The sequence below is a fragment of the Pristiophorus japonicus genome, chromosome 9 (genome assembly GCF_044704955.1).
Source record: "Pristiophorus japonicus isolate sPriJap1 chromosome 9, sPriJap1.hap1, whole genome shotgun sequence".
NCBI lineage: Eukaryota > Metazoa > Chordata > Chondrichthyes > Pristiophoridae > Pristiophorus > Pristiophorus japonicus.
The window spans coordinates 223,058,396-223,075,168 of record NC_091985.1 but is presented as its reverse complement, the minus strand read 5'-3'; the positions used below and the strand labels follow the sequence as shown (position 1 = coordinate 223,075,168).

The following is a 16,773-nucleotide window of genomic DNA, read 5'->3' as shown; positions in this document are numbered from 1 at the left end:
TCTTTAACCAGCAACTCTACCCCATGAGATTCGGCGGCAGTTGGTGAGGTGCGAGTCCGGGGTCGGAGGTCTATAAGAGGCCCAGCGGCAGCGAGAGGCGGTGGCAGTTGGTGAGGCGCGAGTCCGGGGTCGGAGGTCTATAAGAGGCCCAGCGCCAGCGAGAGGCGGTGGCAGTTGGTGAGGCGCGAGTCCGGGGTCGGAGGCCTATAAGAGGCCCAGCGGCAGCGAGAGGCGTGCCGGTGCAGCTACAGGGAGAAGGCAAAAAAGAAGTAGAAAGAAACAGAAAGGTGATGTCACAGCCAAGGGGGTAAATGATTGGCTGGTGATTGGTGAGTAGTTTTTCTTTCTTCTCTTCTATAACAGTAAGTAAACTTTAGCATTGTTGTTGCCTATCTAAGGGTTAAATCATGACAGGACAGCTTGGTCGTGTGTTATGCTCCTCCTGTAACATGTGGGAACTCAGGGACGACTCCAGTGTTCCTGACGACGACGTGTGTGGGAAGTGTGTCCGCCTCCAGCTCCTGACGGACCGCATTGCGGAGTTGGAGCCGAGGGTGGATTCACTCTGGAGCATCCACGATGCTAAGAATGACGTGAGTAGCACGTGTAGCGAGTTGGCCTTACCGCAGGTGAAGGGTCCACAGCCAGATAGGGAATGGAAGACCAGCAGGAAGAACAGTGCAAGGAAGGTAGTGCAGGGGTCCCCTGTGGTCAACTCCCTGCAAAACAGATACACTGCTTTGAGTACTGTTGAGGGGGATGACTCATCAGGGGAGGGCAGCAGCAGCCAAATTCATGGCACCGTGGCTGGCTCTGTTGAACAGGAGGGGAGGAAGAAGAGTGGGAGAGCGATAGTGATAGGGGATTCAATTGTAAGGGGAATAGATAGGCGTTTCTGCGGCCGCAACCGAGACTCCAGGATGGTATGTTGCCTCCCTGGTGCGAGGGTCAAGGATGTCTCTGAGCGGGTGCAGGACATTGTAAAAAAGGAGGGAGAACAGCCAGTTGTCATGGTGCACATTGGTACCAACGACATAGGTAAAAAAAAAAGGGATGAGGTCCTACGAAACGAATTTAAGGAGCTAGGAGCTAAATTAAAAAGTAGGACCTCAAAAGTAGTAATCTCGGGATTGCTACCAGTGCCACGTGCTAGTCAGAGTAGGAATCGCAGGATAGCGCAGATGAATACATGGCTTGAGCAGTGGTGCAGCAGGGAGGGATTCAAATTCCTGGGGCATTGGAACCGGTTCTGGGGGAGGTGGGACCAGTACAAAGCGGATGGTCTGCACCTGGGCAGGACCGGAACCAATGTCCTAGGGGGAGTGTTTGCTAGTGCTGTTGGGGAGGAGTTAAACTAATATGGCAGGGGGATGGGAATCAATGCAGGGAGACAGAGGGAAACAAAAAGGAGACAAAAGCAAAAGACAGAAAGGAGAAGAGGAAAAGTGGAGGGCAGAGAAACCCAAGACAAAAAACAAAAAGGGCCACTGTACAGCAAAATTCTAAAAGGAAAAAGGGTGTTAAAAAAACAAGCCTGAAGGCTTTGTGTCTTAATGCAAGGAGTATCCGTAATAAGGTGGATGAATTAACTGTGCAAATAGATGTTAACAAATATGATGTGATTGGGATTACGGAGACTTGGCTCCAGGATGATCAGGGCTGGGAACTCAACATCCAGGGGTATTCAACATTCAGGAAGGGTAGAATAAAAGGAAAAGGAGGTGGGGTAGCATTGCTGGTTAAAGAAGAGATTAATGCAATAGTTAGAATGGACATTAGCTTGGATGATGTGGAATCTATATGGGTAGAACTGCAGAACACCAAAGGGAAAAAAACGTTAGTGGGAGTTGTGTACAGACCTCCAAACAGTAGTAGTAATGTTGGGGAGGGCATCAAACAGGAAATTAGGGGTGCATGCAATAAGGGTGCAGCAGTTATAATGGGTGACTTTAATATGCACATAGATTGGGCTAACCAAACTGGAAGCAATACGGTGGAGGAGGATTTCCTGGAGTGCATAAGGGATGGTTTTCTAGACCAATATGTCGAGGAACCAACTAGAGGGGAGGCCATCTTAGACTGGGTGTTGTGTAATGAGAGATGATTAATTAGCAATCTCATTGTGCGAGGCTCCTTGGGGAAGAGTGACCATAATATGGTGGAATTCTGCATTAGGATGGAGATTGAAACAGTTAATTCAGAGACCATGGTCCAGAACTTAAAGAAGGGTAACTTTGAAAGTATGAGGTGTGAATTAGCAAGGATTGATTGGCGAATGATACTTAAGGGGTTGACTGTGGATGGGCAATGGCAGACATTTAGAGACCTCATGGATGAACTACAACAATTGTACATTCCTGTCTGTCGTAAAAATAAAAAAGGGAAGGTGGATCAACCGTGGCAATCAAGGGAAATCAGGGATAGTATTAAAGCCAAGGAAGTGGCATACAAATTGGCCAGAAATAGCAGTGAACCTGGAGACTGGGAGAAATTTAGCAGAGGAGGATAAAGGGTTTGATTAGGGCAGGGAAAATGGAGTACGAGAAGAAGCTTGCAGGGAACATTAAGACGGATTGCAAAAGTTTCTATTGATATGTAAAGAGAAAAAGGTTAGTAAAGAGAAAAAGGTCCCCTGCAGTCAGAATCAGGGGAAGTCATAACGGGGAACAAAGAAATGGCGGACCAATTGAACAAGTACTTTGGTTCGGTATTCACTAAGGAGGACACTAACAACCTTCCGGATACAAGAGGGGTCAGAGGGTCTAGTAAGGAGGAGGAACTGAGGGAAATCCTTCTTAGTCGGGAAATTGTGTTGGGGAAATTAATGAGATTGAAGGCCGATAAATCCCCAGGGCCTGATGGACTGCATCCCAGAGTACTTAAGGAGGTGGCCTTGGAAATAGCGGATGCATTGACAGTCATTTTCCAACATTCCATTGACTCTGGATCAGTTCCTATTGAGTGGAGGGTAGCCAATGTATCCCTACTTTTTAAAAAAGGGAGAGAGGAAACAGGGAATTATAGACCGGTAAGCCTGACATCGGTAGTGGGTAAGATGATGGAATCAATTATTAAGGATGTCATAGCAGCGCATTTGGAAAGAGGTGACATGATAGGTCCAAGTCAACATGGATTTGTGAAAGGGAAATCATGCTTGACAAATCTTCTAGAATTTTTTGAGGACAAGGGAGAACCAGTTGATGTGGTATATTTGGACTTTCAGAAGGCTTTCGACAAGGTCCCACACAAAAGATTAATGTGCAAAGTTAAAGCACATGGGATTGGGGGTAGTGTGCTGACATGGATTGAGAACTGGTTGTCAGACAGGAAGCAAAGAGTAGTAGTAAATGGGTACTTTTCAGAATGGCAGGCGGTGACTAGTGGGGTACCGCATGGTTCTGTGCTGGGACCCCAGCTGTTTACACTGTACATTAATGATTTAGACGAGGCGATTAAATGTAGGAGCTCCAAATTTGCGGATGACACTAAGTTAGGTGGCAGTGTGAGCTGCGAGGAGGATGCTATGAGGCTGCAGAGCGACTTGGATAGGTTAGGTGAGTGGGCAAATGCATGGCAGATGAAGTATAATGTGGATAAATGTGAGGTTATCCACTTTGGTGGTAAAAACAGAGAGACAGACTATTATCTGAATGGTGACAGATTAGGAAAAGGGGAGGTGCAACAAGATCTGGGTGTCATGGTACATCAGTCATTGAAGGTTGGCATGCAGGTACAGCAGGCGGTTAAGAAAGCAAATGGCATGTTGGCCTTCATAGCGAGGGGATTTGAGTACAGGGCATTGGTGAGGCCACACCTGGAGTATTGTATACAGTTTTGGTCTCCTAACCTGAGGAAGGACATTCTTGCTATTGAGGGAGTGCAGCGAAGGTTCACCAGACTGATTCCCAGGATGGCGGGACTGACCTATCAATAAAGACTGGATCAACTGGACTTGTATTCACTGGAGTTCAGAAGAATGATAGGGGACCTCATAGAAACGTTTAAAATTCTGATGGCTTTAGACAGGTTAGATGCAGGAAAAATGTTCCCAATGTTGGGGAAGTCCAGAACCAGGGGTCACAGTCTAAGGAGAAGGGGTAAACCATTTAGGATCGAGATGAGGAGGAACTTCTTCACCCAGAGAGTGGTGAACCTGTGGAATTCTCTACCACAGAAAGTTGTTGAGGCCAAGTCACTAAATATATTCAAAAAAGAGTTCGATGTAGTCCTTACTACTAAGGGGATCAAGGGGTATGGTGAGAAAGCAGAAATGGGGTACTGAAGTTGCATGTTCAGCCATGAACTCATTGAATGGCGGTGCAGGCTAGAAGGGCATATTGGCCTACTCCTGTACCTATTTTCTATGTTTCTACCTCCTTTTCCTTTCTGTCCATCCTTCCTGAATATTGAATATCCCTGGTTGTTGAGTTCCCAGCCTTGGTCACCCTGGAGCCATGTCTCCGTAATCCCAATTACATCATATCCGTTAACAGCTATCTGTGCAATTAATTCATCTACCTTATTACAAATGCTCCTCGCATTGAGACACAGAGCCTTCAGGCTTGTTTTTTTTTTTTACACACTTTGTCCTTTTTAGAATTATGTTGTACTGTGACCCTTTTTGATTTCTCTGCCCTCCACTTTTCCTTATCTCCCTTCGACCTTTTGCTTCTGCCCCCATTTTACTTCCCTCTGTTTCCCTGCATAGATTCCCATCCTCCTGCCATATTAGTTTAAGCCCTCCCCAACAGCACTAGCAAACATCGGTTCCAGTCCTGCCCAGATGCAGACTGTCTGGTTTGTATTGGTCCCAGCTCCCTCAGAACCGGTTTCAGTGTCGCTGTCATAGGAATTTGAATCCCTCCCTCTTACACCATTCCTCAAGCCACATATTCATCTTAACTATCCTGCTATTTCTACTCTGACTAGCACGTGGTACTGGTAGCAATCCTGAGATTATTACCGTTGAGGTCCTACTTTTTGTTTTAACTCCTAGCTCCCTAAATTCAGCTTGTAGGACCTCATCCCGTTTTTTTTACCCATATCATTGGTACCTATATGCATCACGACAATTGGCTGTTCATCCTCCCCCTCCAGCATGCCCTGCAGTCGCTCCGAGACATCCTTGACTCTTGCACCAGGGAGGCAACATACCATCCTGGAGTCTCAATTGCGGCCGCAGAAACGACCATCTATTCCACTTACAATAGTATCCCCTACCACTATAGCTCTCCCACTCTTTTTCCTGCCCTCCTGTGCAGCAGAGCCACCCATGGTGCCATGAACTTGGCTGCTGCTGCCTTCCCGTGATGAGCCATCTCCCCCATCAGTATCCAAAGTGGTACTGTTTTGGAGGGAGATGACCACAGGGAACCCCTGTACTACCTTCCTACTGCTGCTCTGCCTGATGGTCACCCATTTCCTATCTGCCTTTGTAATCTTTACCTGTGATGTGACCAACTCACTAAACGTGCTATTCACGATATCCTCAGCATCGCAGATGCTCCAGAGTGAATCCATTCGCAGCTCCAGTGCCACAATGCGGTCTGATAGGAGCTTCAGCTGGATACACATCCCGCACACATAGTCAGGGAACACTTCCAGTGTCCCTGATTTCCCAAATAGCACAGGAGGAGCATGACATGGGTCTGGGCTCTCCTGCCATGCCTTAATCCTTAAATTAACTTAATTTGGCAACAATGCCAAAGGTTACCTACTTTTAAGAAAAGAAAGAGATAAATTACCCACCAATCCACCAGCCAATCACCAATCACTTACGCGCTTGGCTGTGATGTCACACTTCGATTTCTTTTTACTTCTTTTATTACTTTCTGCCCCTGCTGCAGCTGGCCGCTGCTCCAAGCTGCCGCTGCCCTTTGTGCTCCCGCGCCCGCTCAGGTCTCGCGATGCTGGCTTCCTTCCGACGTACCAATGTCAGTCTTCTCCATCAAGCCAACATCCCCAGCATTGAAGCAATGACCACACTCGACCAGCTCCTTTGGGCAGACCACATTGTTCGCATGCCTGACACAACACTTCCAAAGCAAGCGCTCTACTCGGAACTCCGACACAGCAAGCGAGCCCCAGGTGGGCAGATGAAATGTTTCAAGGACACCCTCAAAGTCTCCCTGATAAAGTGCAACATCCCCACCGACACCTGGGAGTCCCTGGCCAAAGACCACCCTAAGTGAGTGGCGGTGTGAGCTGTGGGGAGGATGCTAAGAAGCTGCAGAGTGACTTGGACAGGTTAGGTGAGTGGGCAAATGCATGGCAGATACAGTATAATGTGGATAAATGTGAGGTTATCCACTTTGCTGGCAAAAACACAAAGGCAGAATATTACCTGAATGGCGGTAGATTAGGAAAGGGGGAGGTACGAGACCTGGGTGACATGGTACATCAGTCATTGAAATTTGGCATGCAAGTACAGCAGGCGGTGAAGAAGGCAAATGGCATGGTGGCCTTTATAGCTACAGAATTTGTGTATAGGAACAAGGAGGTCCTCCTGCAGTTGTACAGGGCCTTGGTGAGGCCTCAACTGGAATATTGTGTCCAGTTTTGGTCTCCTAATCTGAGGAAGGACGTTCTTGCTATTCAGGGAGTGCAGCGAATGTTCATCAGACTGATTCCCGGGATGACAGGACTGACATATGAGGAGAGACTGGATCGACTGGGCCTGTATTCACTGGAGTGTAGAAGGATGAGAGGGGATCTCATAGAAACAGGTAAAATTCTGATGGGACGGGACAGGTTAGATGCAGGAAGAATGTTCCCGATGTTGGGGAAGTCCAGAACCAGGGGACACAGTCTAAGGATAAGGGGTGAGATGAGGAGAAACTTCTTCACTCAGAGAGTTGTTAACCTGTGGAATTCTCTACTGCAGAGAGTTGTTGATGCCAGTTCGGTGGATATATTCAAGAGGGAGTTAGATGTGGCCCCGACTGCTAAAGGGATCAAGGGGTATGGAGTGAAAGCAGGAAAAGGGTACTGAGGTGAATGATCACATTGAATGGTGATGCAGGCTCGAAGGGTCAAATGGCCTACTCCTGCACCCTATTTTCTATGCATCTAGGAGGACGCTGAGCACCTCGAGTCTCGTCACCGAGAGCATGCAGAAATCAAGCGGAACCAGTATGCGGCAAACCAGACTCCCCACCCACTGTCTGTCTGTCCCACCTGTGACAGAGACTGTAATTCCCAGATTGGACTGTTCAGTCACCTGAGAACACACTGAGTGGACCAAGTCTCCCTCGCTCCGAGGGTCTGTCTGTGACGTGACTGGAACCCTGAAGCCCCGCCCACTCATTCTTCCTGGCCAAGGGCCGCGCATGCGCCGTAACTCCGCCTGTGGAAGATGGCGGCCAGTGACCCCGCTGACCCGGGCCTGTCACTGCGGCACAAACAGGGGGGCTGCGGGCTCTGATTCTACGCCTGAGGCCTACACCGGGTGTTTATGAAGATTCCCAGCCCACCCCCGGGTCCATATCTCCCCGCAGCGCCCACAATCTCCTACCGCCTTCCGGAAGCATCTGTCCGACTGAGCTCCGTCTTCACCGCCCGCGCATGCTCAGTGAGGGAGACCCGGGCTCAGCCCCGCCCCTCGCACACTCTGATTGGTTGGAGGTCCCACCGCCCGCTCGGTCCTCCAGTCCCGCCCCCGCTCTTCCTATTGGTTGAGAGCTGCCGTCAATCACCCAGGCAGTGTGAGCTGTGCATGCGCGGGCGGTGCGGGCCCAGGCCCCGAACAAGAACCTGCGGCTCCGGCCTTTCCCCGAGCGGGGCCCCCGGGCGGGGGCAGCTGCGGGGCTTTCTCCCGGTGACAGGCCCGGGGGACGTCCGCCATCTTGGGAGGCTGAGGGGGCAGCAGGGCGCATGCGCGGCCTTTCCCTGGGCCAGGAACCAGGAGGAGAGAATGTTGTGAATTTCTATCCTGGACTCACAGTCAGAGCTTTTGTAAACTGCTGTTCCAGGCTGTGAGAGAAGGGGAGCAGCATTTACAGGCCGCAAACTCACACCCAACATCACATCCCGGTCTGACACACTCACTCCATTCATCAGGAACCCAATATCATCGGCCTTTCAATGTAGAAGGAGAAATGATTGTCTGTTCTGTCTGTGGGAAAAGATTTCAAACATCAGTGTGACTGGAAAAGCACCGAGACACACACACACCCGCGTGAGTGTGTTCCAGTGCACTGCCTGTGGAAAGAGCTTTAACCAGTTACACAGCCTGAAAAAACATCGCACCATTCACAGCGGGGAGAAACCGTACACGTGTTCTGTGTGTGGACGAGGCTTCAACTGATCGTCCAACCTGGAGAGACACAAGAACACCTGCACCATGGAGAAACCGTGGAAATGTGGGGACTGTGCAAAGGCATTTAATTATTCATCTGACCTGATAAATCATCAACGCAGTCACACCGGGGAGAGGCCATTCATCTGCTCTGTGTGTGGGAAGGGATTCACTCGGTCATCCCACCTGCTGACACACCACCAAGTTCACATCGGGGAGAGGCCATTCACCTGCTCCGTGTGTCAGAAGGGATTCACTCATTCATCCAACCTTCTGACACACCATCGAGTTCACACTGGGGAGAGGCCATTCACCTGCTCCGTGTGTGGAAAGGGATTCACTCGTACATCCGACCTTCTCAAACACCAGCGAATTCAAACTGGGGAGAGGCCATTCACCTGCTCCGTGTGTGAAAAGGGATTTAATCGATCATCGAACCTGCTGGCCCACCATCGAATTCACACTGGGGAGAGGCCGTTCACCTGCTCCGTGTGTGAAAAGGGATTTAATCGATTATATAACCTGTTGACACACCAGCGAGTTCACCTGTGTCTGCAGGGGTTGGATTCTGCTCTTAGTCACATCCAAGATTGAACCATCTTCATTATGACAGTTGGGTTTTGTTTTTGCTGATATTAATAACCTTATAACTGGGTTGGAGTTTAATATTCTGGATAAATAGCTGTTTGACTTGTCGGGCTGCTGTGTTCCTTTAAGAACCACTGTCTGGTCTTTCCCCGTAATTTCTGATGAGAGTCCCTGAATTATTTTACAATAAAATTATGACCTTTTACTTCAATCCTAAATTGATCTTTGGTACAAAATCTATAATTCCGTGTCTAAAAGGTTCCATTGATTAACATCTCCAATGAGAAAGTGCTGATTAATCCTTTGCAGACAATTCTTACTGACATGCACATTACACACAGTGGCACCTCCATCATCCACCAGAAAGAAGGGAAATGGGAATCAGAGACCCTTAAGTGTTGCCCCTCCTGTCTGGTACAGCAATCCTGTTGGCACGGGAATGAAGACATGTCCAGTCGAAGTAATGGGATGAGTTAAAGATATTTACTCAGATGGGCGGGTGGTGGGAAGTGGTGTTCCACAGGGATCGCTGCTAGGATCACTGTTCACCATTTACATAATTGATTTGGACTTGAGAATCAGAGGTACAATTTCAAAATTTGCAGATGGCACAAAATTGGGTGGTGTTAATAATGAGGAAGACTGTGATAGCATCCTTGTAGAATTATTTAGTTGTGTTAAGTAAATAGCAGCATCTTTTGATTTGCTATGACTGATCACATCACCATAGAGTTATGTGCAAAACAAAAATCATTTAACAGCTCCCAAATTCAGAATTGTCAGATTCAAACTCAACTTTTTACAAGTACAATCTAACATTTCAAAAATTATAATGGATGTCGGCGAGATATTAGGACTGTTGTTTAACACAATCCAAATACAGTGACACACAGAGAGATGGGCAAGTGTAGCTTCACAGTAAAACCTTTCAAGCTTCACTAAAAACTGGCAGACTGTTGACTAATGGTGTTGTGATCTTTGTAAATTAAGAAAGGAAATGCATGGAAATGTGTCAAAGAGTTCATTTACAGAGTGGGACATCATCTCCTGTTGATTTCTGTTTCTGACACTATGCAACAGAAAAAGATAATTACAACACGACAAGTCCTCTGCGATAGGGGGATGTTTCATCTCTTTAAAGAGCCATGAAATAATTCATCCGTACCTTGCACTCCCTGCATGGTCTGTGTGGATCGACAGCCGGATCCTCTGCTGGGATCCACTGTGGTGTCTCACGGGGGCCATCACAACCATCAAAGATTTACTGATAGATTAACTCCTGTGTCCTCAGCCCCACAGGTTTAACTATATGGACAGTAAGTTCTGGAATGTAATCCTTTTTAGTCAGTGGCATTTCTCTATTTGGAGTTCCAGCTCTTACTCCTTCCCCTAGTTTACCAGGAGTTCACTGATCAGGTGTCCCTTCATTTCTTTGTGAAGGTTGTTATTTTCTCCATCCTGGGATCCCGTGTCTGCAGTAGCGGTCGCGATATGTGGTTATAATGGAATGGACACCAGATTGGAAAGTCTGTCAATCTATGTCTGCCCTTCTGTCTGTTCCCTCTGTCCCGCAGAGCTGTATTAGCGGGGTGTATTTGCACTTCCGGGAGCATAGCCATTGGTCACTCTTAACCTCCTGCCTTGAACACAATTATTCTCAGACCATTCATCATGTTCCCTCCAAACTCTCCGGGATTCTGGCATTACAATGTGGTACAATACACACAACAATGCCTTGTTATTATCTCATGTGTGTTCTTAATGTGAACCATTACTGTTATGTATTTAACCCCTTGTAACCTGTATTACACTACCACCCAAGGGTCGACCTGTTTGAGTCCCAAGGGATCCCAGCATCCCTTGGGAGCACGGTATATAAGCAGGCCACTCACGAAGTACCTGCAGTCTGGAGTCTTATTGAAAGAGCTAAGGTCACACTTGCTCATTGTACACAGTACTCAGTTTCATCCTTTATTATAAACGTATCAATTGGCGACGAGGTAATGAATAACAGCGTGAAAATGCAAGGAACAACTGGTATCCTGGAGAAGTACTCAGAATGGGACGATTGGGAGGTCTTCGTGGAGAGACTCGACCAATACTTTGTGGCCAACGAGGTGGAAGGAGATGAGAACGCTGCCAAACGAAGGGCGATCCTCCTAACTGGCTGTGGGACAACAACCTATGGCCTCATGAAGAATCTCCTAGCTCCGGCAAAACCAACAGCTAAATCCTATGAAAAATTGTGTATGGTGGTCCGAGAGCACCTAAATCCTAAGGAAAGCGTTTTGATGCGAGATATCAGTTCTACATGTGTTAATGAGCAGAGGGCCAGGAAGTGGCGAGCTATGTCACCAAACTAAGGCGCCTCATAGAAACATAGAAAATAAGTGCAGGAGTAGGCCATTTGGCCCTTCGAGCCTGCACCACCATTCAATAAGATCATGGCTGATCATTCCCTCAGTACCCCTTTCCTGCTTTCTCTCCATACTCGTTGATCCCCTTAGCTGTAAGGGCCATATCGAACTCCCTCTTGAATATATCCAATGAACTGGAGAATTCTACAGGTTAACAACTCTCTGAGTGAAGAAGTTTCTCCTCATCTCAGTTCTAAATAGCCTACCCCTTATCCTAAGACTGTGTCGCCTGGTTCTGGACTTCCAACATCGGGAACAATCTACCCGCATCTAACCAGTCCCGTCCCATCAGAATTTTGTATGTTTCTATGAGATCCCCTCTCATCCTTCCAAACTCCAATGTATAAAGGCCCAGTTGATCCAGTCTCCCCTCATATGTCAGTCCGGCCATCCCGGGAATCAGTCTGGTGGACCTTCGCTGCACTCCCTCAATAGCAAGAAAATCCTTCCTCAGATTAGGAGACCAAAATTGAACACAATATTCCAGGTGATGCCTCACCAAGGCCCGAAACAGCTGCAGTAAGACCCCCCTGCTCATATACTCAAATCCCTAGTTATGAAGGCCAACATACCATTTGCCTTCTTTACCGCTTGCTGCACCTGTATGCCAACTTTCAATGACTAATGAACCATGACACCCAGGTCTCATTGCACCTCCCCTTTTCCTAATCTGCCACCATTCAGATAATATTCTGTCTTTGCGTTTTTGGCCCCAAATTGGATAACCTCACATTTATCCACATTATACTGCATCTGCCATGCATTTTCCCACTCACCTAACCTGTCTAAGTCACCCTGCAGCCTCTTAGCGTCCCCCTCACAGCTCACACTGCCACCCCGTTTAGTGTCATCTGCAAACTTGGAGATATTACACTCAATTCCTTTATCCAAATCATTGATGTATATTGTAAAGAGCTGGGGTCCCAGCACTGAGCCCGGCGGCACTCCACTAGTCACTCTGAAAAGGATCCGTTTATCCCGAGTCTCTGCTTCTTGTCTGCCAACCAGTTCTCTATCCACATCAGTATATTACCCCCAATACCATGTGCTTTGATTTTGCACACCAATCTCTTGTGTGGGATCTTGTCAAAAGCCTTTTGAAAGTCCAAATACACCACATCCATTGGTTCCCCCTTGTCCACTCTACTAGTTACATCCTCAAAAAATTCCAGAAGATTTGTCGAGCATGATTTCCCTTTCATAAATCCATGCTGACTTGGACCGATCCTCTCACTGCTTGCCAAATGCACTGCTATTTCATCCTTAATGATTGATTCCAACATTTTCCCCACCACTGATATCAAGCTAACCGGTCTATAATTACCCGCTTTCTCCCTCCCTTTTTAAAAAGTGGTGTTACATTAGCTACCCTCCGGTCCATAGGAACTGTTCCGAGTCGATAGACTGTTGGAAAATGATCACCAATGCAGCCACTATTTCTAGGGCCTCTTCCTTAAGTACTCTGGGATGCAGACTATCAGGTGACATACTGGTTACAGGCCGGGACACCATTGAGCACTTGAAGATTCTGGAAGAGGTTCTTAATCGGTTGGATCGCGTGGGGCTCATGTTGAAACACTCGAAGTGTGTTTTCCTGGGAAGAAGAATCGCAGCAGACGGCATCAGACCCACCGACGTCAAGACGGAGGCCATCAAGAACGCGCCGAGACCACAGAATGTGATGGAGCTGCGATCGTTCCTGGGACTCCTTAATTAATTGAGTAATTTCCGACCTGGTTTAAGCACCCTGCTAGGGAAATGACTGGGTATGGGGGAATTCACAAGAGACTGCCTTTAAGAAAGCCAGAAATCTGTTGTGTTCTGTATGGCCCTTGTAAAAGATTAGTGCTTGCTTGCGATGCGTCGTCATACGGGGTCGGGTGTGTGTTACAACAGTCTAATGAATCAGGGATTTTGCAACCGGTCGCTTATGTGTCCAGGAATTTGTCCAAGGCCAAAAGGGCCTACAGCATGATTGAAACAGACTCTGGTGTGCGTTTATGGGATAAAGAAAATGCACCAGTACTTATTTGGCGTCAAGTTTGAGCTTGAAACTGACCACAAGCCGCTCATATCGCTGTTCTCTGAGAGCAAAGGGATTAACACCAATGCCTCTGCCCGCATCCAAAGATGCCGCTCACACAGACCGGGCACAGAGAACTGCACAGATGCTCTCAGTCAGCTGCCATTGCCCACCACCGGGGTGGAAATGGCACAGCCTGCGGACTTGCTCATGATAATGGATGCATTCGAAAATGAAAAGTCCCCCATTATGGCCCGCTAGATCAGGACCTGGACCAGCCAGGATCCTTTACTGTTCTTGGTAAAAAAAACTGTGTCCTCCACGGGAGCTGGTCCAGCATCTCAGCGGAGATGCAGGAAGCAATTAAGCCGTTCCACAGGTGCAAAGACGAAATGTCCCTTCAGGCAGACTGTCTGTTGTGGGGCAATCGCGTGGTCTTGCCAAAGAAAGGCAGATACGTTCATTTGTGAACTGCACAGCACCCACCCAGGCATTGTAATGATGAAAACCATAGCCAGATCCCATGTGTGGTGGTCTGGCATCGACTCAGATTTAGAGTCATGTGTGCGCCAGTGCAACACTTGCTCTCAGCTGAGCAATGCACCCAGAGAGGCACTGCTAAGTTTGTGGTCGTGGCCCTCCAAACTGTGGTCTAGGATCCATGTGAAATATGCGGGCCCATTTCTAGGCAAAATGTTTTTGGTTGTCATGGACGCTTACTCAAAATGGATTGAATGTGCAATAACGTCTGCAAGCACGTCCAGCGCCACTATTGAAAGCCTACGAACCCATGTTTGCTATGCACGGCCTGCCTGAGGTCCTAGTCAGGCAGGCTGTGCGACTGGGTTGACTTCACGGGGGGAGCGATGTTATGTATTTAACCCCTTGTAACCTGTATTACACTACCACCAGAGGGCCTACCTGTTGGAGTCCCAAGGGATCCCAGCATCCCTTGGGAGCACGGTATATAAGCAGGCCACCCATGAGGTACCTGCACTCTGGAGTCTTATTAAAGGAGCTAAGGTCATTATACAAAGTACTCAGTTTCATCCTTTATTATGAGCGTATCAGTTATAAACTGGGATTGTTGTTGGTTGCTGTTTAAATGTTTTAACAGACCAGTTTTTTCTATTCGGTAATATTCCACCAGTGTACCTTGGCTGCAGTGTGTACCATCTACAAGATGCAGAAACGACCCAAGGCTTCCAGCACCTAGAGGGACAAGGGCAGCAGGCGCATGGGAACATCATCTCCTCCAAGTTTCACACCATTCTGACTGGGAAATAGATCACTGTTCCTTCATGGTCGCTGGTTCAAAATCCTGTAACTCCCTAACTAACAGCACTATGGGAATATAGTCACTAAACGGACTGCAGTTGTTCAAGGAGGTGGCTCACCACCATCTTCTCACCGGTGTTATGTATGTAACTATGTAATACTTGCCACCAGAGGGCGCGACTGTTGGAGTCCTAATGGTCACCTGCACACATGAGCAGGGCCAGTATAAAAGGTTGGCTGCCATGTTGTTTAGGCACACTGGAGTTGTAATAAAGATGACTAAGGTCACACTAAGTTTAGCTCACAGTACTCACCCTCGTGGAGTTCTTCTACACAATTGGCGACAAGTAATAGAATACGAACCTTCACGCAACCATGGCTGCCGTTGGAATATTAGAGAGATTCATAGAGGGTGATGATTGGGAAGCCCTCATCGAGCATCTCGACCAGTACTTCATGGCCAACGAGCTGGAAGGAGACACTAATGCGGTGAAGTGCAGGGCGGTTCTCCTCACCAGCTGTGGGCCTAAAATATACGGCCTCATCAAGAATCTGCTTGCACCGACAAAACCAACGGAGAAGAAATATACAGAGTTGTGCACTCTAGTTCGGGACCACCTCAAGTCGAAGGAGAGTATCCTCATGGCCAGGTATCGTTTTTACATGCACCATCGCTCCGGGGGCCAGGACGTGGTAGATTATGTCGCCGACCTGAGATGCCTCGCGGGACCTTGCGATTTTGGAGCTGCGTTGGGGGAAATGCTGCGGGACTTTTTCATGCTGGGCACCAGCCACGAGGTCATTCTTCGAAAGCTGCTGGCTGCCGAAACCCTAGACCTGAGCAGGGCCTTCGCGATCGCCCAGGCAAGCATGGCCATGGACGATAACACCAAACAGATATCTTCTCAACATCGAAGCTCACCGGCAAGTGCATAAAATGACGTTGCCAGCAGGCTGAACTGCATATGGCAGGGCCTATACGTCTGCGGCTGCAACACCCGTGATGACTCAGAGTCTGCCATCGGGGGTGAATGTGAATCCATTAGCACCGTGTTGGCGCTGCGGGGGTAATCATCGGGCCCATCAATGTCGGTTCAAGCACTACGTGTGCAAAGGCTGCGCAACAATGGGGCACCTCCAGCAAATGTGCAAACGTGCTGCGACACACCACGTGGCAGATGATGATTGATCCGGCACCGATCACGCAGCACAGGCAACTCAACCCAAGGAATAAGTGTATGGAGTACATACCTTCACCACCAAGAGCCCTCCTATAATGCTGGAAGTCAAATTAAATGGAGTTCCAGTATCTATGGAGTTGGACACGGGTGCAAGTCAGTCAATAATGAGCCAGTAGGCTTTCGAGAAACTGTGGGACAATAAGGCACAAAGGCCCAAACTGAGCCTGATTAATGCAAAGCTGCGTACCGACACCAAAGAGCTCATTCCAGTAATTGGAAGTGCGGCAGTGAAGGTCTCGTATGATGGAGCTGCGCATGACGTATCACTGTGGATTATTCCAGGCAATGGCCCATCGCTCTACGGCAGAAGCTGGCTAGAAAAGATTAGATGGAATTGGAACGACATCAAAGCACTATCTTGAGTGGATGACGCTGAGCAAGTTTCCGTCGCTATTCGAACCAGGCATCGGCAACTTCACAGGCTCCAAGGTACAAATCCATCTCGGCCCCAATGCACGGCCCGTCCATCACAAGGCTCGGGCAGTTCCATCCATGATGAGGGAGAAAGTCGAGATCGAACTCGATGGAATCATATCGGCAGTCGAGTTCAATGAGTGAGCCAGTCCAATTGTTCCTGTGTTGAAAAACGATGGTACGGTCAGAATCTGCGGAGACTACAAGGTAACGAATAAGTGAATCTCACTCCAGGACCAGTAGCCGCTGCCCTAGGCGGATGACCTGTTTGCAACTTAAGCGGGGGAGGGGGGGACCTAACCTCTGCCTACATGACACAGGAGCTGGCTAAATCTTCGAAAAGACTGACGTGCATCAACACACACAAAGGGCTGTGTATATACCACAGATGCCCTTTCAGGATTCGCTCAACTGCAGCCATTTTCCAGAGAAACATGGAGAGTTTGCTGAAATCTGTGTCGCACACCGTTGTGTTTCAAGACGAAATGTTGATCACCGATCGTGACACCATTGAAC

General features: G+C 48.2%; 2 protein-coding genes across 7 annotated transcripts in view; one reads left to right on the top strand and one right to left on the bottom strand.

Annotated features, from left to right (window-relative positions):
• LOC139273761 (gastrula zinc finger protein XlCGF57.1-like) overlaps positions 1–16,773 on the bottom strand; it is a 69,462-nt gene that overhangs the window by 28,457 nt on the left and 24,232 nt on the right. The window contains exon 1 of one of the 6 annotated variants that reach the window (XR_011595341.1): positions 7,514–7,565. The exons of 3 other annotated variants lie outside the window; for them this stretch is intronic. The gene's annotated coding sequence lies outside the window, so the exon portion shown is untranslated. Of the gene's footprint in view, positions 1–5,778; positions 7,175–7,219; positions 7,242–7,513; positions 7,566–16,773 lie in introns of those variants that run through there. 2 more of the 6 variants (XM_070890823.1, XM_070890821.1) reach the window with 2 other exon arrangements.
• On the top strand, positions 8,342–8,890 carry LOC139274161 (zinc finger protein 774-like). Its single transcript, XM_070891200.1, has one exon. The coding sequence runs from the start codon at positions 8,342–8,344 to the stop codon at positions 8,888–8,890; it is 549 nt and encodes a 182-aa protein (XP_070747301.1).

Bases quoted from the DNA above. Each gene is read 5' to 3' on its own strand.
- LOC139274161 (XM_070891200.1), top strand. From the start codon at position 8,342: ATGGAGAAACCGTGGAAATGTGGGGACTGTGCAAAGGCATTTAATTAT.